The sequence below is a fragment of the Sturnus vulgaris genome, chromosome 3 (assembly GCF_052056855.1).
Source record: "Sturnus vulgaris isolate bStuVul1 chromosome 3, bStuVul1.hap1, whole genome shotgun sequence".
Classification (NCBI taxonomy): Eukaryota; Metazoa; Chordata; class Aves; order Passeriformes; family Sturnidae; genus Sturnus; species Sturnus vulgaris.
The window spans coordinates 81,088,782-81,115,138 of record NC_142245.1 but is presented as its reverse complement, the minus strand read 5'-3'; the positions used below and the strand labels follow the sequence as shown (position 1 = coordinate 81,115,138).

General features: G+C 36.9%; 1 protein-coding gene across 4 annotated transcripts in view; it reads right to left on the bottom strand.

The window, feature by feature from the left end:
• CEP162 (centrosomal protein 162) overlaps positions 1-24,150 on the bottom strand; it is a 41,858-nt gene extending 17,708 nt beyond the window's left edge. Inside the window, exons 1-17 of one of the 4 annotated variants that reach the window (XM_088162084.1) lie at positions 24,062-24,150; positions 23,361-23,446; positions 22,442-22,545; positions 17,640-17,778; positions 14,121-14,228; positions 11,494-11,640; positions 8,700-8,852; positions 8,253-8,439; positions 7,262-7,317; positions 5,934-6,049; positions 4,967-4,997; positions 4,460-4,582; positions 3,593-3,784; positions 3,212-3,293; positions 2,132-2,396; positions 739-1,006; positions 386-528 (exon numbers count right to left, since the gene is read on the bottom strand). In XM_088162084.1, coding sequence (XP_088018210.1) covers positions 386-528; positions 739-1,006; positions 2,132-2,396; positions 3,212-3,293; positions 3,593-3,784; positions 4,460-4,582; positions 4,967-4,997; positions 5,934-6,049; positions 7,262-7,317; positions 8,253-8,439; positions 8,700-8,852; positions 11,494-11,640; positions 14,121-14,228; positions 17,640-17,778; positions 22,442-22,501 — 2,070 coding nt within the window. In that variant the 5' untranslated portion in view covers positions 22,502-22,545; positions 23,361-23,446; positions 24,062-24,150. Of the gene's footprint in view, positions 1-385; positions 529-738; positions 1,007-2,131; positions 2,397-3,211; positions 3,294-3,592; positions 3,785-4,459; positions 4,583-4,966; positions 4,998-5,933; positions 6,050-7,261; positions 7,318-8,252; positions 8,440-8,699; positions 8,853-11,493; positions 11,641-14,120; positions 14,229-17,639; positions 17,779-22,441; positions 22,546-23,360; positions 23,447-23,880; positions 23,896-24,061 lie in introns of those variants that run through there. The other 3 variants (XM_088162081.1, XM_088162082.1, XM_088162083.1) reach the window with 3 other exon arrangements.
• Positions 24,151-26,357: the final 2,207 nt, after the last annotated feature.

Below are 26,357 nucleotides of genomic sequence, written 5' to 3'. Positions count from 1 at the left end.
TAATACAATGCAAATAGGAAAAGTCCCTGAACAGTAGTACTGTTTAAACATTCATAGCAGAATATTGTAAGTAGAAGTTCTATTTAACCTTCTTTTACAATGAAATAGTAATTTTTAGAATAAGCAACTTTAATTATATAGAACCAACAAAGCAACAGCATTATCCAAGCAACTGAAAAGCAGTATGATTATATTCACATATTTAAAAAGTAAAAACTAGTGTTTGACCAAAGAGAAGCCTTCATTCCATATTTCAGTATTTGCCAACCTTGTTATAAGGTTAGTAACAATCTTGTTATTGATAATTGTTAAAAGCCTTGACAAAATAGGCTTGCAAACCAAGTTGTACATGCTATAATTGGAAGCATCACTGATTATTACTCACATGATGATATTGCCTGTTACAATCCACAGCCTGGTGTCCAAGATTACTAACAACTGATTGGCCAGACAAAACTCTGTTAATACTTCCCTCCAAAGTTGGTTCATCTGTTGCAGATCTTATTATCCTAGTAGCAAATAAGGCATCTTCATTGAGGCAGAAATTAAAATAGAACAAATTAAATTCAGAATTTTATGTCTTTTAAGCAAAATATGTATTCATGTGATCCAATTAATAGGTATATAATTTTATTTTAGATTTCTCTACAACATTTGGGTTTTTTTAATGTGAAGCATAAAAAGCACACCTCTCTGGCTATTAAACTCAGAATTAAAACTCTTAAAACTTAGAATTACCTTTAGGTTTTGCTCTATCTGCAGGACTTTTGGCTTTCATACAGGTCTTTTTCAAAGTTTCTTTCGGTGTTTTCTTTTCACTAACTGGAAAAGACTGCTTTGAAAGCAAACTGGGCTTCCCATAGCCAGAACTTCTAACCAGTCCATGAAGACCATGTGACGGTTTCTTTTTATGTACAGGTGCTGGACTTCTGATGTTCTTATATGACATTGGTTTGGTTGTCATTGATTCTGATCTTTCATTCTTCAAGGAGTAAGACCGAAGAGCCTGTGACAGAATACATTTGTTTAAAACAAGTTTTAGGCTCTGCTGTAAACTGAAGGTAGCATTCACCAGTGAAAAACATAAAACCAATTACCAAAATTACACAACTATAAGACTCAGGGTGATGGCAAGCATTATTTTTAAGCAAATTAGTAGTAAGTAATTTTGCAGAATTGTACTACTTCAGAACTACACAGGGCAAGTATTTTGTACTGGCTCTGCTTAACTGATGTGGGAAATTTTATTTTAATTGTACTAGACACTACAGGATCTTTTGCTTACCAAATAAGGTAGGTCATGACTAAAGGCTAATAAACACAGTGAATACAGAAACCCAGCCATGAAGAAAGGAATAGTGTCAGGCAGAGGAACCCTGCTAAACTTGATCATCAAAAGCAAAGCACACAACTCCCAGGTTGAAATGAAAATGTTTAGCCTCTGCCCTGGTGGACAATCCACCAGGATAAATCAGTCAAACCTGTCCTACAATGCTTTGCACACACAAGAGATGATTGCCTAAAGGAGTGTGAAGCTAATTTAAGGGATGCAAGAAGAAAAGAATTTGGGGATGTAGGGAGAAGATTTGGGATTACGTAAATCTTGTTCTAGAATGTCTGAGATGATTGTAAGAATATGCAAAATTTACAGGATCTTTAGGGAAAGAACAGAAACTAGGTAAAGAAACAAGTCTGGGAAATAGAAGAAAAAGTCAGATAAAAAAGCTGGTCACATATCAAGTTGCTGGTCAGCACACTTGTCTGACTCAGCCAGACACTGACCACTGCAGTCCCTCCTATATTCTTACTGACCTGCATTTCTAACCTGCACAAATGCGTTTACATGTGTCCCTCCAGTGCTCACATTCTCAGAAACACCACTATCTTGATTTGGAGATGTGGCATGGCAGCAACCTTGCACATGTTGTGCTGGGACAAGAAGAATCCCACTGGAAATCCAATGTCCATTGGATTTTGTGACCTCTAATACTAGCAATGGCAACATGAGAATTTCAAGAAAAATAACAAGTCTCTCAATTTCTCAACATAAGAGCATAATCAAGTGACAGGCATTCTAAAATACATTTAAATATTACTTCCATATAACAAAAATCTGGCTGGTAATACTTACTTTTTTAGTTTTGCTTCCTTTTGAAAGCAGAGAGTCTTGTCCTGTTTTTTCTCTTAGTATATCAGGCTGTACTTCACTGGTCTGAATTTCTTTCTCAGTCATCCTCTGAAAGTTATCATCATTCACACTCGTCTGTAGAAAGATGCTTTCTTCTCTGTTAAACTTTTCAACTAAGTTTTTCTCCCAAGCTGTATTACTCTGGGGGTCTTCAAAGGGTGAGTGGCTCATGAGGTCATTTTCTGTGCTGCCTACCAGTTTCACAGGACTACAATAAAAAATAAGTCATATATAATAAGACTTTTACCCTTTGCTTTTTTATCACTCTGGGAAAAGCGGGGCATTTTTTCCTTCAGTATCAGCTGTAAAGACTGCATGAATTTCAAAGAGCTACTAAGCCTCTTTTAAGACCCGTCTCACAGATTTAGTCATACAGATTCGCTCCCACACCGTGGGAGCCACTTCCCAGCAGCAACTGTTTTTGTGGACATAGCAAAAATGGTTACAAGATAAACACCTGTAAGCCTGCAATTAACACGAGTAAAAAAATGAGCAGTATTCAGTATTTCTGCTGAATGCAGCTACATGAAGCTCTCTGAACTCATCTGCTAAGCACAAGCTCTATTTCTGACAGTTCCAAGGTCTGTGCTGTCTGCTCTAGACAGAATAGTTGCAGCAAATAAGGGAGAGGTATGGAGCACAGGTTAGTAAGAATCACAGCAGTGGGGTTTGATCTTAAGAGGATTTGAATTTAAGATTACAGAGTTTGGAGAGCTAGGATAGGACGTGGGCTGAAATCCTGGTGTGGAGAAGGGGAAAAAGCAGAAGACTGGGAAGGCAGAGATCCTAGCTGTGAGAGTGATGAACACTTCTCCAAATGATTTCACAAACACTGCTGCTTATTACTCGAAATAAGTATGGGAATCCCACTGCAAATGCCATAATGCCAGTGAAGGATGTAACAAAATTTCAGAATTTTATTAAGAGAAAGAAACAGATGAGTTATTCAGTTAAGGTATTTTTCACAAACCATTAGCGGATTTAAGTTACTACAAGTCTTAAAATGCATCTTGAAATAAATACCGTTCAGGGTCCACATCAAAGTTTCTGATATCACACATATGTCCTTTAATCGTTTTCATCAATTCTTCCACAGTAGGTAAATCTAAATAATGAGAGATAAATATAAAATCTAAAAACAATCTAGAAAAAAAATCTGTTAAAAGGACATTTAAAAATGTCTCATAAGTGAATATTTATATTGGTATTATATATATATATATATATATGCATATAAAAATGTATATTTAATATATATTAATATCAAATACAATATTATTAATAATAATATAGTTAATATATATAAAATGTTTTATAAATGGATATATATGGATATATATAGATATTACTGGCTCACTCATTCTACAAGCTTGTACAATACATGCCTTCCTTTGAGCTATTTACCTGAATCAACAGTTGATGTGTTTTTTGCATAGATGTCATTATTTTGTGAAATACTTTGCCCTAAGCCTTCTGAGACTGCCACTGCAGAATTGTGTAGTTTCTGCTCATCAGTGTCCTGCAAAGACTGATCAATGTGATGATATGCCTGGTGTAGTGCTTCCATGTCACTGGTGGTTTGTCCACAGGAAGTACCTGAGAAAAAAGCAGGCTTTTAAGAGACATTACTGGATTTTCTGTTTTGGGAAACATCCCACTGTTTCAGCTTGGTCTATTATGTGGGGAAAACAATGATATCACTTACATTAAAAGAACAATTTTTTTCTATAAAAAGAAACAGTTGGCAAGTTAATTAGTGCCTACTAAATGGTCTCATCTACAGTTTGCATTCCTCTCCCCCATTCTCCCCCACCTCAATATTTTAACAGTACTAAAATTAACAGTCAGTTATAGGACTATTTTAACAGGTGCCATCACAGCCATAATCTGGATATAAGTGGTCTGTACTGCTGTGCAAAGCTTGATAAGAGAATGTATTTAATAATTCAGTTCAATGCTGTCAAAGAATCTTAGATATGAGAAACAGCCAAAGGAGATGGTATTTAAATATGAAATTGCAGCATCAAAAGCTACTTTGCAATAACCAAGTGTAAAAAGACTTATTCTTAGCAGAAACATCACTTTTTCCTGAAATAGCTCCTCCTGCTTTCAAGATTTGTTGGCAAAAGCCGAGGGCTTCATGTTCCCCAATAATCTAAAAACAAGTGAAGACATCAGAGCCACTTATTTAAATAAAGTAAGATTTTAAGTTTTGAGTTTTGTGTGGTAGGATTTTTTGCTTTGGTTTTTTTTTTTTAAAGCATCTCTTACCTGCTTCATTCATTTCAACTGCACTGACTTCTTCAGGCTGATCATGCTCGCCTGGAGCTACATCCAATGTTTCAATGGCCTTCTGAAGTTCTACAGTAGAGTCTTGTGAATCAAGCAATACCACTAAGAAGATAAATGTTAAAGAAAACACAAATCCTCTTATTTATACTTTATCACACTGGAATTAGAAGTATACCAGAGCTTATCTTGATGTCTTAAGCATACAAAAAATACTATGAAGATTATTTTATTGCCATTAATGGAAAACAAATGAACTCTGATTACAAATCTGAGTTCTGAATATGTGTAATAAATATAAAAATACATTGATGATCACTTTGAAGTGTTAATATGTAGATTATTTTTAACATATTTTCATATTTTCAATATATTTTCAGTTGAAAAAATAAAATAAGGTGAAAAATATCAAAATAGTAAAAAATTAAGTAAGCAAGTTTCATAAAGTTACATTTAATCTTCTTCCACTGATCAAAGTTTATATTTTACCTTTAGCCAACATGCCAGTGTTTGCTTCTTCCTAACAGCAATAAAAAAAACAACAACAAAACAATTACTTTTTGAATATTAGGGGAAAAAAATTGGACAAACTTTAGAAGTTGGTCCAATACCTATAAACAGTTTTCAGAACTTAGAATGAAGCAGTTATTCATCCTCCAAGAATATGCAGTTCTCTAAAACTCTCCTTAGGATGCCAAAAAAGTTCTCAACATCCTGCACTCTATAAACCTTTTCACAAGTGAACAGAAATTAAATGCTCCTCTGCATAGAGAAACATTTTTGCACCTTCCTGGTTTTCTTTAATTGCAATTTGAGAAAAGGAAGTTAAGTAGCAGTAAGCACATTATTTAGAGTTCCATTCTAACTTTTCCTTTCAAACATTTATTAGAAATACCACTCCAATAAATTTATTTAAAATGAATTAAAAACCAAATAAGTTTATCAGGTTAAAATGAATACATGGTGCTCTATAGACTTCTTTTGAAAAAACCCAAATCTGAATGTGTGCACCAGGGATGCACCTCTGTGCTACACATCAAAAGACCTGACAAAGCCAGTGGACAGCAGTGCCCTCACAGCTCATACAGTGAACATTTTTGGGTCGTCTATCCAAAGGGCTTCTCTGTACAGTTACATCCAGGAGTCTGTGTCACTTGCACCTCAATAGGTCTAAGAGATTAATCACTACCCATTCTGAGTTTCCACTTGAGCTCATCATTTGTGCACTTCCATCCTCATTTCTTAACTCAAAGGAGGAGTAAACAGTTCTGTGAAGAACTTAACCCTTTCTATGATCTATCACAAGAAAGTGCATATCCTTAATAGAAGGATATAGTCTGAGTGCCCCTATATTCATTCAGACAGTATGTATCATATAAAGGTTTACTATATTCAGTTACATATTGCAGAGCTTTCGAAATTCCTGCAAGTAATAGAAACATTTAGCAATCTATACCTGTTCTTGAGGACTTAAATCAACTTCTGACACGATGTTTTGATTCACTTGATCTCCCTCAGTTTCCAGGGCAGGATTATTATCTGTTTCTTCTTCAAAATCTTCACTGTAGCTACCTAAAAGAGTAAAATAAGCATCAAATAGAATGAATACTCAAGGAAGATAAAGCAGTAAGAGACAGCTGTCTTCTTTTCCCCAATGCCCTGTCTAAGAACAGCTATTGCTAATGTTACTCTTTAATAAAAGCAACAGAAAGTTTCCAAAACTGAGTATGGTACTAAAACTACAGTGAAAGTCACACATAATATCTCTAAATTCAAAGGAAGCTTGCCTTGTGATCAGATATGTTTTGTCTCCTCAAGGTGTACTTGAACTGACCCCTTTTATTTAATTACTCTCTCTCACTTAGGGGTGAAATGATGCAATTCCAACCCTGTAGATAAAGTACTCTGTACATTCACTCTGACAACTCCAGCAGTTTTGGGGCTCAGAATCTGTAATTTGGCTTCTTATGACCTGCTTTGGTGGGCCAAAAGCCACTCTCAAGAATAAGCACTATTTAAAACTAAGTGTGTGAGAGAATGAACTTTACAAGCAAGCCAAAGGTTTTTCCTTCAGTTACCTAGATCCTTTCACAAGTTTCAGTTCTCCTGTGGTTACAGGCTCCAGTGTCTGCATTATCTGTAACACTTAAACCAGAACCCTTGCAAAACAGTGGTTCATAATGTGTTCTTTATGTGTTTATGGTTTACAAATGCATCCCCCTTATGCCTGGGAAATTCAAGCCTGGTAACAGGATCTCTCAAAAGTCCAGCTAAGTATATAAATTTGAAAATATAATCCATTAAATTATATGAATGCACTCTATCATATGCCAGCAATGAAGTATGAAATAAAGAGACATGACAAGTGAAAGACAAATAAGCAAGAAATGTAGCAAGGAAATTTGGGGCTGAAAATCAAATAAGAGTAATACTGTAGATTACAGAGATTAAACTCAGGCATGAGATGAGAAGATGGCATGAAAATGCAGATGACAGTTAAGACACTGGAGTGAATAAAACATCAAATCGAATTTCAACATCAGAATTTATTTTTTCATTTATGATTGATGCAGGGTTTTTGCTACGTTTTTCTTTTTCCCTTTTTTTTTTTTTTTTTATTTTTGGTTTACAATAGATCAAAAATCCACTTAAGAAAAGAAAAAGCACAGAAGCAAAAGTAAACCCCTTAACCCCTTTGTATCAACAACAGCTGCAGAGTCACAATGCAAGGACAGCCTAAAAGGCTGATGTAAGAACTACAGGTAAAAGAAAAGATTGTATTACCAGATTTCTCCTTATGTGCAGGTTCTTTTTCTTCTTCTTTTTCAGCATTTTCATTTCTGAGAAATAAAATTAAAATTCTACTCTCTTTTTGGACAGCAAAGAAATATCCTTTTTTTCTTGGAACTCTACACTCTGATACTTCTTACAATTAGTAATAAAAGAAAAAATTGTAATTTGTCCAATAAATCAAATCAAAGGTAAGAAAAGTGGTAAAGTGCCAGCAATTATTCAAATAAAGTATTTCCCAGCTAAAATTTTCAATCTAATTCTTAAAACAACTCCCTTTCTGCATTCTCTTCAACATCAACTTCCCAAAAAATACTTTTATCATCAAGGTTTGCCTTCTGTTCTGACCTTGTCATTCTGGATTAACAAAATTAATTTAAAAAACACCCACCTCTCCTTTCTTTCCTCTTTTCCTGTAAAACAGAAGTTTTGTCATTATCTAAAGCTCTCGAGAATTCTGACCCCCCAACTGTTTTAATATCGGAAGTTGCCTCTGAACTCAGCATTTTCAACAACAGCAGCCTGAACTTACCTTTCAACCATTTCTCTCACAGATGTTTGAATTTATTTTCAAGAAACTGATCATAAATGGGTTGCCCTAGTCTAAGAAGATTAAGTATCTTTTCTCTAGATTAATTTGTTATATCAAAGGGACACACAATCTTTCCTGATCTACTTCCTTGTTATTATCAGTTGTTACCTCTTCATTTAGCTACTCTTTACAATGATAAACGTTAAGTTGTTACTACTGAGTTATGCACGAGACTGTGGAGCTACATCCACGCATCACTAAGTCATGCTCTCACTTTTGTTTATGAAGCTCATTTCTGTCCTTGTCTTTAAGAAAAAAGGGCAAACCACAATAAACAAACAAAAAAATGGACAGAATCATATACAGGATATCATCTAATGAAATCTCAGTGGCCATACCCAAGACACATGTGCCCACTAATACAGTCCTCAACTTTTCTTCCCTCTAAGTTACCGTACAAATGGTGCTAGTATGACAGAATCATTGGAATCCAGCTCTTTATTTAATCTTGAATAATCAATAGTAGAGGAAGCTTCTTGTTCAAGCTTGGCAAAGAAGATCTCTTTTTCTTCTTGCTCTTCCAAAGTATCCAATCCAACTTCCATGATGCTTTGATTAGGCCCAGAAGCTAAAACTGAATCTAAATTTCAAAAAAGAGAACAAATCATGTCTATGCTGTATGTCCACACAGAATAGCCATAATAGTTAACAACTACAGACAGACATGTAAAACATTAACGGCATCAAATCAATACAAACTAGTACTAGGAGACTTCAGGTCATGACACAGCTGACAGAAGTGAAGAATCCCATCTCGAAATGAATTAAGGTAAATACTTTTAACTGTAATTTATTTAGATCTAGTTAACTTGATGAAATAGTTAGACTCCCAGTTCTCACCATTTGTTTCCAGGCTGTCTCTACTCAAAGAGACAACATCTCCATTACTTTTCTGAAGCTGCATCTTTTCCACATCCATATTTTCATGGCTTTCTTCCAAAGGCTGTGAAGTGTTCTGCATCTTGACAAAGTTTCCATTGGCTTCAAGAATTCCTAGGAAAAATGTTTCAATATTCTTGACTGCCATCTAAAAGGTATTTGTATTAGTTTTGTCATTTGTCAGTTTTCTAGTCTCCTTCCAGAACCACCAGTTTTAATCTCACATTGCAATTGCAAAGATATACAGTCTCATGAGTTGCATTCACCTAATTTCCACAATTCTATCTATAAATCTTAATTAATTAAGCTATTATAAACGTTATCTTCCTATCCTTTGTATTTGAAAACATACATAAAGTTCAGCACAAGTCAAATGCAAGAACTGAGTTACCATCACATTACTCATGAAAGACAATCTCACACACAGACCCTATACAGAAACTGACATTTCTTTCTAAAAACCCACTTCGTTTTATTTGATCTACTACCTCAGATCACCACAGATTTCTTAAACTTGCTAAGCCATTGGCATAGCAGCTACATTTCATTTGCTGCTTAAAGGCTATAAGGAAAAAAACAATAATCAAAGTCACTTAAAAGTCACTGATGAACACCCAGTTCTCCCATTCTATATATTTATGCAACTGCAACTTGTAGTTGCTCTCCTAATTGTAATTTCACTGTTGTGAGGGTTCAACACCACCTTAAGAACTTTATGCTCGCTCTCAGACAGAATGCTGCCGTATCTACTAAAAGACTAAAAGCCAGATATTGCAGGACATTCCTAGTTAAAAAACTCCCTTCTGCCTACCTGCCTGCAAAGCACACAGGTTTATACTTAGATTCTGAATAAGTTCTCGTTGGAGAAGGGATAGGAAAAAAGCTGCTTATGCATTTTCTCAAATGACACATGAAATTAACAGTTCTCATAGAAGGGAACAGAAACTGTCTTTTCCAACATGAACCGTCAGTCGGTAAAACTCAGAATTTTTTTGTTCTGCCTGGCCACATGATGTCAAGACTGTAGCTTGTGTCCTCATGCTGAACACACCAGAAGGGGTGAACAGCTCATTTCCTGCTGCAGGAGACTGGAGATCCATGCCTCAATAACACTAAATCAATCTTCCATGTGCTGACCAAGTGCTTCTGCTCTGGGATCTTCCTCTGTTCTCTACACAGGCCCATACGACTCCCATTTAAAAATGCCATACTTGCCCATGTCATGACAAGCGTGCATTTTTTCCCTTTTGTACAGAAAATGTCCTTAAGAATGAGGGAAGGTGGGAAAGTAGGAGTCTCAACACCTTTTCCCTCCCTACTGGGCAGCCCTCAGCATGTTCATTTTGGTTGTAAGAGCCTCCTTTTTAAAAAGTAGAATAGGCTCATTTTCTTGATTTAAATGAAAAAGTCCCCTTGCATGTCTTATTGGGATGCTAAGTGCATAAGATTCCACATCTTGGAAATCCACACTCCTGTATCTAACCTCAGCTCTCTCCTCAATATAGAGTTCTGACTGACTTGCCTTGCATGCAACAAATGTCAGAGACATTGTGTAAAGGTCTAAATGTCTACATGTATAGTAAGTTAATACCCAAATAAATACATATTGCTACATTGAAAAGTAGAAAAGGGAAAGCTCAAAATGCTGAACAGAAGTAAAAAACTACAAATAGCCCATTTCTCAGGTAGCCAAATGCAGTAATTTAAAGTAATTTACTCAGATGGCAGATGGCAGTCTAGCTATCAAGACAGCAAATAAGAGTCTTTTTGCAGCTGGATCACAAGATTTTGCAGAGTTTTAGATTAGCCATAATCTCACCAGACCTCCAACAACCTCTTTTTGAATGAGAAGATATTAGCAGAATCAAATGCTAACTGCATCCGACCTCCTATGTAGAGATTTGCAAGAAAGAAGAGATTATACAAGAGTTAAAAAAATAAATTAGAATGCTTAATTGAATAAAAGTTTAAAATAAAAATTTCCAATGCTTTTTAATTTAAATCACCTCATATCCAGTGAAATTTCTCAGCAGATGAACATTGATCTTCAAGGCTTCATGGGGTTTATGTAAATTTTCTAATAATTTTTAAACATTTTGCTAGTCAGGGTTTGAGTCAAATCAGAGGTTTTTTTTAAAAGCACCTTCCATAATAATCTGAAAATTACACACTGCTTCTGCAGCCATTAATCTTTGCAATTTAGCCACGCTCAACACCCAGACATACCCCCCACTGCTAGTGAAGGCAAGAATATGTGTCTTCTCTCACTCTACACAATCTGAACCCCGAGAAACCTATCAAACTTCAGAAGAGAAAATATCAACTCACATGGATTTAGCATTGTGTTTTTAGCTGTTTGAACAGTCTCATGGATTTCAGTGAGGCTAGCAAGAGCCATTTCTTTTTGTGGAGTGGGTATTTGTTACTTCTCTTAAAAGATTCTTAAAAGTTACCTTGAATACCAAAGATTTTGCTACCTGTATGTTTATATACAGTATTTTGTAAGGCTAATGATATATGGTATTATTTTTTAAAGTACAGCCACTTGAAATTAATTAAAATAAGAACCTGAGCTACCACTACTACTACTACTTTCTATTCTACTTGCAAAGAAACATTTAAAAACATAAATACAAAGGACTCAAACTGATGACAAACATCTACTTCAAAACTAACTTATTTTTTTCCTAATCTGACCAAGACTGAGTCAAGACTGAACTTTTTAATACCATATAAAATACAGTAAGTTTGTTACCCTCAGAATTGTCTGGACTGTCAGAAGCGAGCGCTCCTTCTTCTTTGTCTAAGTACGAATCTTTCTTGTCCTTATGAAATTTTCCCAACATTTTGGACTTAGACAAAGCCTTGCTGCGAGATGCACTGGAAGATTTAGAGGGAACTACTTCTAAGTGTACACAAACATTATAAATTTTAATGCATAGTGGACAGGGAACAAAGAGAAGAACAAGATGTGAGACTTCAAAGTGACACTTCTGAAAAAGTAATACAGTTCAATTTCTTGTACACGGAATTATCTCCAATTTTCTATCTATAAGTAAAAACTAAAGTTAATACTTATAACTTCTGGAAATTGAACTATTCTGCTCCATCCTTTTTTTTTTATTTTTTAAAATATTCTTGATCCTTGTATACTTTGCATTCAATTACACCGTTCTAGGAGCTCAATATATGACCTGAAAACAAAGAAAACTAGCAAAACTACTGCAACAGTAAAAGGTTTTTACTATGAGGTTCGAAAGAAAGCATCTAGACTGGTTCAAAGAAAAGTGGGAAAACACAGTTATTGAGTGAGTATAAATTATTACTGTCTTTATCACTGTCAGATATAAGAACTGCATTTGTTTGCTCAAACCCTTATGGGGATTTCCTCAACAGCAAATACCACAAATGCCTTCCATTCACATTAGCAGAATTAAGTTTTAGATAACAGCACCTATGCTGAAAACTCCTCTCATGATCAAAGAATCATAGAATGGTTTGAATTGGAAGGTACCTTAAAGATCATTCAGTTCCAATGCCCCTGCCAGGGGCAGGGATGCCTTCCACTAGACCAGATTGCTCAGAGCCCCATCCAATCTGGCCTTGAACATTTCCAGGGATGAGGCACCCACAGCTTCTCTGAGCAACCTGTTCAGTGCCCCACCATCTTCACAGCAAAGAACTTCCTCCCAATACCAAATCTAAACCTACTCTCTTTTTAGCCCCTTGTGCTGTCACTACATGCTCTTGTCTAAAGTCTCTCTCCATCTTTCTTGCAGGCTCCTTTCATGTACTGCAAGGGCACAGTTAGATCACCTTGAAGTCTTCTCTTTTCTAGGCTTAACAAACCCAATTCTCTCAGCCTTTCCTCATACAAGAGGTCCTCCACCCCTCCAACCCTCTTAGTGGTCTCCTCTGGACTTCTACATGACAGCTACACTACAGCCTTGATATACCTTAGGCTGCCCAGAGGGTCTGTGTTAGATTTTGCCATGTTGAAATTGTCACGGTGGAAAGGGCTTCAAAATTGAGTAATTCAGATTAAACTCTTAGTTATGTGTCTTTTGAGTTTACCTTGACACAAGAGAGTAGTCCAGGACATCAAGCCAAATACTTCTGCTATTTAGAACAGGAGTTCTAGAACAGGGATATATGACCAGAACTTAACACAGCTCAAACATCCATGATAACTAAAGGAAGCTGGTGCAGCAAGGAGAGAAATGGTATTAAATCCATTCTGATACAATGCATAGGTTCTTTATTCCCTCAACTGATGGCAAGGCACTACTTCTCTAGATCTATATAAACCCACATTTACTGGGAAACTAGAAGTGTTGACAGCATACCATCTATTGTAAATAATGCAGACATCTGATACCTTTTAAAACAGTAATTTGAAATAATTACCGAGGTCCTCCTATTGCTCACACTTCAAACATTAATCCTACTTTGAGAAATAAATTAATTTTTAGTATTTATCTCCCAGACTGAGATGCTTTACAGCCATTCTATGCAAATGGAAACATACATATACATACATTTTCTAGAGCTGCACATACAGTCTAGAAAACTAACACAGGGAGATGTTCTATCATCTACAAAGTAGATCACCAACCAGATCCAAAGACCAAGTGCCAAATATTTCATTGTCATGATCCTCCAAAACATTAGTAATCTGCTTGAATTTAACACCAATGCCATGCTTAAATCAGGACAAGTTAATTGCTATTGCATTTTATACAGAAGTATTTAATGGATCAATGCTTATAATTCCTACTTATTTGCTGGAGTTTCTTTTCAGATAGTATAAAATGACTCACATAAAATGATGAATCTAAAGTTACACTGACTAAAATAATCCTGCAGATTAAACAATTTAAGTTTTTCATTCATACCAACTGTTTCCATTCCAGGGGCAGCATGCACAAAACAGCACAGTTATCAGCAAAGGGATAAGAACCACATAAACAGAAAATAAGGAAAATGCTTATCTGACTGCTGTCTTTGAAATTAAACAAGTAGAACAATGAATATTAATATTTTTTGAGTATGAATGCAGGAAGTGCAAGAGACTTTCTATTTACTAAACATGTGCTGAATATAGGTGAGAGCTTTTTGTTCAGATTTTGGAAGTTATTTCCCTTTTTCCCCAGGCTGACATTCAATACTGTCTGTGCTTCTATATCACTATATGTAGTGATAAATGATTATACAACAACTGAGCAAAAGTTCACTCAATTATTAGTTTCTTCTGAAAATGATAAAAGAAATATATGGCAGCTTGGTCAAATGGACATTTTGCTAAGGATTTTCTATAGGAAATACACTAGTAATACAAGGTTGATACTGAATAAATACATCAAAACACATTTAAGCAAATACCAGACTGAGAATCTGCACGGGGACTCTTTTTAGTATTTTCCACTACTTCGGCATGGCTTTCTGACAGTTTCTTCTTATTCCTCACTTTAACAAATTTTATTTGAAAATCTTGAAGAGACAAACAGCAGGAACAGACATGCAAGCAAGACAGGACACGAATTCTTAGTATTCAATTTCTTTTTATCATTTAAATGACAAAAGCAAGTAGAAGGGACATTACCTAGATCTCTAACCTGTCCAATATGGGAGATAGTGCCTTGAATCATAATTTCCAGGTTTCAGTTTAAAGCTGAAGAACAAATAGTTTAAACGTGCTTAGAATAACTAGTGGAGTTATTTTAAAATGTATTTTGCATTTCTCAGCGGAACAGGCTCTAGTTTAATTTCCTACCTATTTCCTGGCACTTCTGTAACAAGATGCCTTGGGTAAAAAAAAAGAACAGACAACAAATAAGAGTAGAGCACATATTTAATCTTCTTCTCTTTTCTTTCAAGAAAGCATGATATAATAAAGTAACTCAAAATCAAAACCTTAAACTGCAAGCAACATAATAGCTTGGTGTATTACACAAGCTAATTACCCAGGCTTTCTTCAGATAACATTATCTCTATACAGTCACACCCAAAGCCATCGACTTACACATATGGAGAACACATTTGTAATGAATACAATGCCACATTGTAGGTGAAGGTAAGATTTATGCATTTATATAAGTTTGATTCATGATGATAAAACAACTTAAAAAATACAAATTCTATTAGCTGACAGTCTATTGTCTGTATCCTATCTGCAAACAACATGAGGGTTCAAGCCCAGAAGGACACACAAAGATCTTCACAAAATGTTGAAGCATGCTGACATTATACTTTATAGAAATTAAATTCAGCTTATTTTTATGTTTGTTAGCATCACAACAGTGTTACTATTTTTTCCCATAGGAAATTGTTTTGCTGTTTAGGGGACGTTTACATATAACCTTACAAAGAACTACAAGTCTGAATCATCATCTTCTCAGTCATCAGTAACTTACATTGCAATGCTGCTGCGCCATCATCCACTTTTAAGAGGTCTGAGCAACACATTGCACAATATACACATGCTGAGAATACTAGACATGGCAAAATGGTATTTGACAAAGTACTTGGATGCACACAAGGCAAACAGAGAGGTACACAGAAGAAAAGATAAGCAATTCTGGAAGCCTATCCACACTGAATTCCTTACAGTCACCTGACCTGTCATTTTAAAAAACCACAGTACATCACTGTGAACTAAAATTATACCCGCATAAAACTGCAGAGGAAAACTCAATTTATCCCAAAGGTGGCCAAGGCGGTCTCTGCAAATGGCTCTCTTTTGACTCTAGGTTAATTGCCCAACAACTAGACCCTACCTTGCAGAAAGGCATTTATCATAGCATACATTTTGCAACTGCTAACTTTTGCAAGTGTCCAGTATGACAAGTGTGACATCCCTTTCCTCATGGGATGACACAAACCAGGAGATCCACTTCATGCCATGGAGTTACCACCTTCTTGCCAAGACAGAAAGAGGAAAGCCCTCTAGTAGGAATTAAAGGCCACTCTGCTTGGCAATATTAAAGCAGTAGGTGGGATATGGCTTATTTGCATATGCTCTGTGAGCATGGTATTCTATGCAGAGTGGTGACAGAGCAGTAAATGAAATAAAACTAATAACCTTCCTGGCAAAAATGGTGCTCTGGGAAGAATTCTGTGCACAGATCTGGTACATTTGGCATACACCCAAATATTCTCAGTTTTGTAATGTTCAACTGCCAAGATGTTGAATCTTGGAGTCAAAATGCATTACACACAGATTACTCTCAGCTCCCTCCAAAAAAAACCAAACCAACAAACCAGCCCCTCATCAACAGCATGAATATGAACAGGCTAGCTTCTTTTGCACATAAATTTATTCCATACTGACATACTGGCAAAACTGGGTAGGCTCACCTTCTGAATGTTTTTCTGTTAAATGAGAAGCTTTTCTTAAGAGAGACCTTGAAAAGTTTACCAGATATTTCATCCATCAGTAAACTGCAGATCAATTTGTAACAGCTCTAATAGCTTCACCTCTAGTTAACCTGCACAGCTGATAAGATATTCTCAAGTATCTTTAAAAATTTTTCAAATGACAGTGGTGGAAATTGTTTGGTGGGAACATCTTGATATAATCACATTGTTTCTTGTGATTCTGTTTTGAATTTAACTTAATCCAAACAAGCACTATTCTCTAAAACTTGTAATCATCCGGTGCTTTAGGAACCTATTCCAGTGTTTTCTACCATAAGAAGTATTGAAGTGCAGTTGCCTCAAGCATCTCAGACAAACCATGGAAACATGCTGAACTTCTAAAGTCACCAGAAAATTTTCTTTGATAGTATGTAGAAAAATGAGATCATGCTAACCTCTTAATTCCCAGATTGCCCAGCAAAACCACTCCATCCTTACATTATTTGAAAAGCTGTGAGGAAGTCATTGTATCTCATAACCACCTGATAAAACTTTCTCATATCCACCTGAATTTTACATCAACATCATAAAAGGCCACAGACAGATAAGAAGTCCGGCTACCACCTATTAGGATTAAGTCTAAATGGCACAACTGCTGACCAGGATTTGACTCCTCACTAAGAGAACACTGACAGGATACAGCTAGTCTTAAAACCTGAGACTATAAGCAGTATTTTAATTTTAACTCTGAGATGAAAACCTGATTTTTGTAACTTTCTGTTAAGGATCAGTTGCAATTAATATGAATCATGAAAATTAAGAAACCACCAGTTACTACAAGAAGAAGAGGCAATCACCCTGTGTAAAATCACTACTCACAGGCTTTACTATCCAACAAGAAGACAATGTAGACATTAAAAACACAGAGGTGGGAAGCTTACAAACAATTACATGTTTTCTTCCAGAACTATGTGACCGTGTCAATACTAAACAAGCAATCATGTCATCACAGCCCATTTCTCCTTGAGCCACGGTTCTTGGCAAGGGAAATGTTGAGAATATTGAAGACATACACCTTGGATTCAGCTGGTGTTGAAAAGATTTTCTATACTTTTCCAAACTACTACAAATGTTGCAGTTAGCATACGTTTATACAAGCTGGTCTTTTTCCACTACAGTTTCGAAAACAGAAAGCTATAAAAACTCAGTATAAAGAACAGGTTGGCTACAAAACATATAAACCAATATTTCTGCAGAGTTTGTAAGTTATATTTTCTAATTATTTTACTATTTATAATGTGCTTATTTTTTACAAGTTTTGTTAACTCAAAAGCTACAGAAAAAAACCCCAGCAGCTTGCATATAGCTTGAATATGAACCTTTAAAATTAATTCTATTTGACTTTTATGCTTTACAAACTTGCACTGCAACATTCTAAAACACCTGAGTGGCATCAGCTTAATCTGAAACAAGGCCTAACACGCAGTATGAGAAAGAACTAGCCTGACCCCCTGTGGCCAAAACATTGCAAAACTTTAAATTTACCACCATCATCCGAATCCTCCTCAGATAACCACCATGGCACTGAATCCTTTTTCTTCTTTTCTTTTTTCCTGGGCTGTCCCAGTTTCTCAAGAATACTGGATTTTTTCTTTGAATTTCCAAGTGAATCATCTGAAAGAGACTGAATCAATTGCACACAAGATTAAAGAGAGCTTTTACATTTTTACATTGTTTCAGCCACTTAATTCTGGACTTCTCAGTCCAGATGCCTCTCATTACTCCCCACTGTTCCTCTTTTTTGTGTATGCATCACAAAATTGATTAAGAAACAATAACTATATTCATGTGGCACAATACTGCATATTTTAATAATCCTGCTGCCAGAATTTGGATATATTAAAAGCTGTCTGCTTCAGAGAATGTATGTTCAAATGAACAGCTTAATCAGCTCTTTTTCAATTAGTTGAATAAAACTCTGACTACAACCCTGAAGATAATGAAGCAGAGTAGAAACAATTTTGCCTTGTCCTTGCTTTGTACATGAATGTTATTATTAATATTCTAAAAATAAATATGCACTAGCAACATTCTAGCTGCCAGCAAATCAGATTTCAGAAATTAATTTTATACTTTTTTTTCTTGGAATAGAAATGCCAGAGCCACTCCTACCCAACTATGTATTAAACTTTCATATGTGTTAGTCATCCATGGTGATTTTGACTGATGGCTTAAATAAATGGAAAAAAAATCTATGAGTATGGACACTATATGATTTGAGCTACTGAAAAGTAATAGGAAGAAAAAGACAACTAACCCCTGCTCTTTTCCTTTAGGAAAAGACTAACCTCTCTTCTTTTCCTCTTTGTGGCCTAGAGCAGGCTCAAAGCCACAATTAGCTGTCCACACATTGAACAAGGAAATATTAATTAAAATAGTGCACTGCAACCTTATGTTCTACATATACTTTGTGCAGCAAATTGGGGTTAAGGGGAATGGAATGCTTTGTATCGAAATTTTTAGCTACACCTGTTTAAATCAATTGTCCTAAAGTGTCTTAAAGAACACGGTGCACAGAGTTAGCAAAAGCCATAAATGGTAATAAACAAAAAATATGAAATTCATCACATGGGAAAATTTCAAAAGCTTCACTTTTGTAATTGTCACAAATAAGAAAATGTGTGATAGTATAAACCAAATATTAGAGGCAACAGGATTGTGGATACTTAACATGTAAAACACAAGGGTATGTTTTATTAAAACAAGCCTCTGCAAGCCACTGCCTCCTATTACAATAAAAGCACGGCCATAAAAGCCTACCTTTACTATATGACTAAAACTTAAACTTCTCTGGGCTTAACAAGAACATTCAAAAATCAAATGCCAATTATATAAAGCTGTAATTTAAGAAAAAATTATTATAATAAAATGTTCTTATTAGTATGTCTAATCAAGAACATCTTTAGAGGTTTTAGTTTCACTAGAGAAAACTACATGCCTGTCATACATCTCAGAAAGAAAGAAGTGCTCTGAGCTTTTCACGTTAATAGAACACAATTTTAATAAATTATGAAACTGCTAGACAACAGGATGTATTGCAATTTCTCTAAGTTGCCTCTGTGACACAGAAAAAAACAGCTTTAGATTTCTAATAAATATCCCATAAATAAAAATTTCCTGACACTAGTCACAACACAAGTAATAGTGCCATTGTCCCCAAAAATCAGACAGCCTCCTGCTAGCTGGAAGCCCTGACAGGTCCTTGATGCAAGCTCTGTTACCACTTGCTGTTTCTTTTACAACCAACAGTATCCTCTGCTCTGCAAGGAGAACTTCAGTGATGCTCATACTCCTCAGTGGATTGTAACTAAAGAACCTGCAACTCCCACAGGTTGTGATCAGGTTCTGGAAACTTTCCAAGTCCAGCCATCTTGTCAACTGCAGACAGTAAAGCTGCAGCAGCTGGGAAAAGAAATGCTGACACAAAAATACTGGTGAATTTTTCCCAAGACGTCAGTAGCCTCAACAGCAAAACTTCCAGATTATTTTCCTTCCTTTGAAAAAAGGTAAATCAATCAATCAATCAATCATCAACCAACTTTTTGGACTCGTAATGACTTCTCTGCACCAGTAAGTGGCACCAATTTCTTCATTTCCCTCCTCCATGAGACAGTCTCTCAGCCTTTTAGGAACAGACACACATAGACACACAAAAAGTGTCAGTTGTTTAATCTCAACATAAATAAAAGCCAAAAGAAACACTTTTAAGAACTAGAACAACTACATGGCACATCATCAGCTTACCACCTCCTTTGCATGTGAAGGAACTTAAAAAAGATAGGTAATACAGGATTTGATCTAAAAGACTCAGACTTTCATGACCAGTTGTCCTAATTAATTAATGAAACCACTATTTTTCAATTAAATAAGTCTACTCCAAAATATGTTTTTATTACACGATAATACATGTTAATCTATTTGATCTTTCAATAAAAACTTAAAATATTTCTCAAACATGGTTTAATGAGTGGTGTTTCTCTTCCAGATATTATTCTACAGATATTTTAATAAAGACGGTATAGCCTTTCCTTTTGAAAGTCTTCCTTCTCAAGTATCCAGGAATATCAAGTAGGACAAAGGTCAACTGAAAATACTAGAAGCAGACAACAGCTTTTTCACAACATCGCTTTGGGTCATCAAGAAAAGGCAATTAATTCAATTAATTGAAGGACTGTGTATTAGAAAGACTTGCTCACATTGCACGTCCCAAGATAACGTCACAGCCAACACAGCAAACACTGAAAATCTGCAGCTAAACCAATATAGCAGATGATGCTTGAGGGAAATCCAGCTGACAATAGGTGAAGCACACCAAAACAAGATATTGATGGTGAGGAGTCAATGGACCACAGGAACAGGCAGTGGAGGAAGAAGGGTTATGGGAAGAATTATGGATGACAACAGGCTGTCTTGGCAAGGGGTTGGGAATACGCATAACCAGGCAGAGGGAATCATTAAAGGATTTATCCTACATGCAGTCCTTGTTATTACACATTTGTGTTTCCTTCTGTAAAATGATAATAGTCTAGAAAATCCACTGATAGCTTTTAAATTTCAGTGTATATGCCAAAAGACTTAGTTTAATCCACATATTAGACCTGCATCATCCAGCTGTATATACTTTCTTTTAACTTTGTATGTTTTAATCACAAACACACACACAGCCTCACCCCAAACACAGATTCATTTAGTTACTTAAAAGGGAAAAATCCTGCTCCATTTCCTCTTTGAAAGGTTTGCTTAAAGATTTGCTTAAACAATATTAAGTCTTCCTCAAACTACTGAGAAAGAGATTTAATTATCCCCCACCTGCTGTGACACTCTCAACACAAACATCACCTACAGAGAGATTTCAAGAAATGGAGCCCATCAGTTTCTCATCTTTCTAATACTAAAAGGCAAAACTCTTATAAAAAACAGAAGCAAGGAGAAGGACACAGCAGAAGATGCACGTGTAAAAACAACAGAGAATAGACAACGTCATTGTTATTTGGGTCTGTATCTAGCTGGCAAAAAACACAATGCATATTTTTAATAACTGGATTAGCAGTGTGAAAACGGTTTTGGATTGAAATTATGAAAAAATTAAGACATGAATTGTTAAAGTTACATTATCTGGGACATTCCAAATGCTACTTAGAATAGTTCAATAGTTATTGGATTTTTTTTTAACGACCACTCTCAATGTAGGCAATAGCTGAGGAGGAAGAAGAGCATGTCAAATGAGGAATAAAATACTACAAGCAATCACATGCAGAGTTTTGACAGATGTGCATAATAAATAAGAATAAAACTCCTTTCTCTTTCCCAGAGCAACCCCCTTTGTAACAACAGTAAGTAAAGAATTTTGAAGGAAATGCAAAGACCAGTTTTCTAATTTTACTAACATTAATAATTTCAGTGAGTTCAAGAGAGCTAACTTAGGTACATCATTAAATTAAATTACTTTTAACAAGTCATTAAATTGTAACACAGTTTCTACTTTAAAAAAATTTCAAGCATACATTACATATAACAGAGATTCCAGAAATATTCTCTGCCATCTCTAGTTATGCTTATATACAGAATTAAATTCTAGTAAAGGCCTTATGTAGCAGTATTTATGTTTTAGAGTTACCACACCGTGTGTCTGACAGACCAGAGAGCAAGTTCTGAAATTACAGGTCTATTTGCATTGAAAAAGCCATACCTAGTCAGGGCACTTAGATGATACCTGATAATTCTTAGCTTAAGTCAGAACCCACAGACTTGCATGATTTTGCCAGTACTCAAAACCATGAAGCACCATGAAGAATTAAAGGAATCTAATCCAAATTTTCTAATCACTACAACATGCTTCATTTTATACACGAATTTTAAAATATAATTCACTAAGAATAAGCATTGCACCGAAAAATAAAGAATTTTTTTAAACATAGCTTGTGTTTATATACAGGCAGAGTTTTTTAAAGTCATTTTCAATTACACATCAATTTGAAGGTTCTGGTACTAAGTAGCACTAACAATAAAACTGAAACAAAAATCAAGAACCAGGGGCTCTTTCTGGAGCTACAACCAGGCAATAACAAAATACTTATTTAATTACAAAACTATTCTCTTGATTTCAATATGGCAAAATAGTATGAATTTAGCTTAGCAATTAAGACCTTGAAAAGACCCATACATAAGACAGCTATATTAATTATGTGATAAAAGCACAGCTGAGTCTTACACTTCGTATTCTTCCATACTCAATTTTCCCCCACTTTTAATAGAGAATAAGGATGTGACCTTGCTCCCAAACATACCTCTTTCAGAAACTCTTCAAACTGCTCATCTAATTCTTCCTTTGAAAATCGATGAGCCATAATTTGCAGCTGGGTTTTACCTTCCAAACAACTGAGTCTAAAAACTAAAATTTAAATTAAAGTTAATTAAATGCATTCTTTTAAATTTATGTAACCTAATGATTTTCTTGAATAGAGCTATAAACAAAAAAAAACCCAACCCAAAACTCGAGAGATGACAAACACCATTCTCCCATCCCTTATGAAACTATTTACTGAATGAGAAAATCAGTGCAAATGTACTTAGATCACTCAAGTCCTTATAAGCAAAATACTCACTTCCAAAACACCACTTCAGCATTTAAACTTTGAGGGATAAATAAAATATGATTCAATTCAGCATCTTTATATTTTTCTTCAAAAAACAGCTCTCTTAGTAACCCACATTTAAGCATTTTCTTAATGATCAAATGAGAATCTACTGCAGTAATATTTCCATTTTAAAAGCTTTTAATTATTTTCTACGTATCTTCTCCAATACTGGGGACATCTGGCATTGTTGGTTTTGTTTCATCATCTCTACTGGGCTTTGGATTTAGTAAACAATAAATACATGCAAATCTTTTTAAGGTTAGGCCCTGACACAGAAAGCCAATGACACTTGCCCCCCTCTCCTTTCCCTAAGTCTACATCAACTTCTCAGGTATAAGATATGCCCCACAACCAAAAGGCTGCAAAGCTTTTGTGTATCACATTGCACAACACATATGGCTCCCTTCAAAACTGCATATGTATGGAAGCATTAAACTGCACTAGCATCTTCCAGGCTGAGAAGTGTGATGTAAACATAAAAGGGCTAAACATTTGCAAAAGTGCTTTTACCATTAAATAAAACTTCTCCCAGTATGGAGCCCACTCAGTACACACGACTGTTACCTACCTAGTAAATTGATTTTGACAGGCGAGTTGTGACAACTGTTTCCTGCTTTCACTCCTTATCCATCCATAGACCACCCGACACTTTGACTTTGGCAGTTAAAAAAAAAAAAAAAAAGTTATATAGCACACTGCCCAGGCGTTGAATTGAGCACGATATCCTTATGTAAGCAGTTGGACAATATCTCTGAAAACATGGTAAGGAGATTAAGAGTGTTACCTCTCAGGGCACACATAATCCAGTATCCTTTTATACTTTCACATCAAAGAACACTTGATGTGAAACGCAGGATGCTTTAGCAACTTACTAATTGTGCCAGCTACTTTAGTAAGTGGGGAATATTTAATTCTAGCCTTGCCAAAAAAGGCATTGACATTATCCATACTTCTTCCTACATTAGAATGACGGCTTTCTTCTGCATACCTTATAATTACATCTTTTATAAAAACTAACAATATGTAACTTAAAGGACAACAGGCATGTTTACAATTTCGGTAACAGAAGATCACAGGCAAACATTAACCTTAGCAAATATACTTTCCGGCCATATCTTCATACCCGGGGGCTCACAAATGACTGCGCACAAAGGCGGCACTTACTCGATATATGCTACAACAGAGCGCAAAAAGAGGAAGCTTTGAGGACGTATGGCTAAACCACGGGGACGGAGGAAAACTTAAACAGTCTAACACATTTCACGCAACCTTTTAATCACCCTAGCTGTGAATGGATCCTCTTCCTCCTCCTTGAGCTTTCTCTGGAGCACACGCACGGCAGCGTGGAGAGAGGCGGGCGGGCAGGGCTCGGCTCCAAGGCCCGGCGGGGGCCGCGGGGAGCAGCGGGGCAGGGGAGGGGACGCGGCTCGGAGCCGAGCGCTGCCCCGGGCGCCGGGCGCCGGGCGCGGACGGGCCCCGCGCTGGGCCCCGCTCAGCCACGGCCGCCCCGCTCGCCGGCGGCGCGGTTGCCCGGGAAACCCTCCCGGCCACCGTCCCGCCCGCCAGCAGGGACCGCGCCACGTGATTCCGCCAAATCCACCAGCTTCCCTCCGCTCTGCTCGCCCTGCTGCGGGACGCACGTCACGGGGGGAGCGGGCCCCGGCGGCCACGCGGGACGGGTGGGGAGGGGCCCGGGCGCCGTGCCCACCGCCGTGCCCACCGCCGTGCTCACCGCCATGCCCACCGCGGGACACGCGGGTCGCGAGGGGACGGGCACCGGGACGGGCGCCATTGACGGGCGGAGGTGGCGGAAGGCGCCCCCTGGCGGGCGGGGGGAGGTGGTGCGGGTGGTCCCTGAGCGATCAGGGCCGGACAGGGTGGAGGGAATTTCCATGTGCGAGCAGAGGAATTGCCGTGTCCGAGCAGAGGGAATTGCCGTGTCCGAGCAGTCAGGAACCGCCCTGGCGCCACACTCGCACCACCTGAGCGGGGACCGAAGCCCCTTAACAGCCACAACACCCCGCAGTCACACGCTCAGAGCAGGATTCCTTCCTCCTCGACCCCAGGCGCGTCTCCAGACGTCGTACAACTGATCTTTAAGAAAAGCAGCAAGGAAAGAGTTAAAAGTGCGTTGTATTCCCTAATGCAAGGGTCGAACTCAAAGCGTCCCTTCTCGCTTATTCACAGAAATCCCTTTCTAAAGTTTCCCTAATGTTTCAGGCTTAGATGTCCGCCGTTGTGCTTTTAATACGTTTTAGCACATCTCTGGAAATGTTTAAAACACGCAGGGAAATTAATGACCCCTGTTTCCCTGACCACTGCCTCTCAAATAACCGCAGAACAATTGCAGTCTGTGCTTGCATGTGCTCTCCAGCGAGGGTCTGTCAGTTGTGTTTGTTGTGAGAGTCACGTTGCTTCAGGAATTTTTATGCCAGCATTTAGTAAATGGCAAAATAAAACAAGTTCACTTAAGAATACAAATGGACATTGTTCACACACGCACACGCACACACACACACACACACATGGGTTTTGATTCTCTGTTGAGCAGACTTGGAACGAAAAGATTTTGAAGTTTTTCTTCAACGAGTGTTGGGTACTCATTGCAAGTGCGAAACCAGTTAAAGTCCTACCACTGCCTCTCATTTCCTGTTAGCTTGAGAGATAAAGACAGCGCTCCCAATATGGCCTTTATGTATCCCAGATTTTTTAAGGCTAGTATAAATTATAGTTTAAATTCAAAGAAGCAAAGAAATATAGGCCCTGTATTTTTTCCACACAAATCTATAGGAATTACTTTGCTAAAGGTGCTGCAGCACTTCTTTCAGTCAGGCCTATTGTCTGCAGATGGAGTATTATGTTTCCATTTCCAAAGTATTTTTTTCATCTTTATGTGCAACTTCTGCTGCTGTCTGTGGGAAATGTGGGAGCTGATCAAGGACAGAATGCCCACATAAACTAATATACTAGAACAATTTGTTACACACGACAGCCTACTGATGAAAACATCAATTTCCAACATTTATTCTTCTCTCTTGTTGCATGAAAAAGCATGGAGTAAGGCATGAGAGTTTAAAAAGAAGTATGGAAATTAATTAAAAGAATGCCAGTCATGCTTCATGCCTTGATCCTGCTCAGATACAAGCCAATGCAAATTTTACTATTAACTTCAAAGTGATAGCTGTGACATCATTCATTGATCATGAGAGTTACTTCATATATGATCAAATAATCACATCAAGGGCTCAGTCCTTCAAGCTGCTAAAAAACTGTTGCACATTGAAGTTTTTCTGTTTGCAGAAATATGTTCAAAGAGCCTTATACAAAGTATTGAAAAATGTGCAGAGGGATCAATGCTGTTGCAAACCTCAGTGCCCATATGGGAAAGAAAAAAAACCTAAACCACTCTTGATGACTGTGGTGGAGAGGAGGCATTGCCTGGTGTTGAAATGTCATCCAGTGCATTCAAATAACATGCACAATAGCCACTTAAAAGATTTTCATTTTCTTCTAATGCCAACCAGTTGGAGCAATTTTCTCAAGAGCTCTTAACAGCAGAACTTAA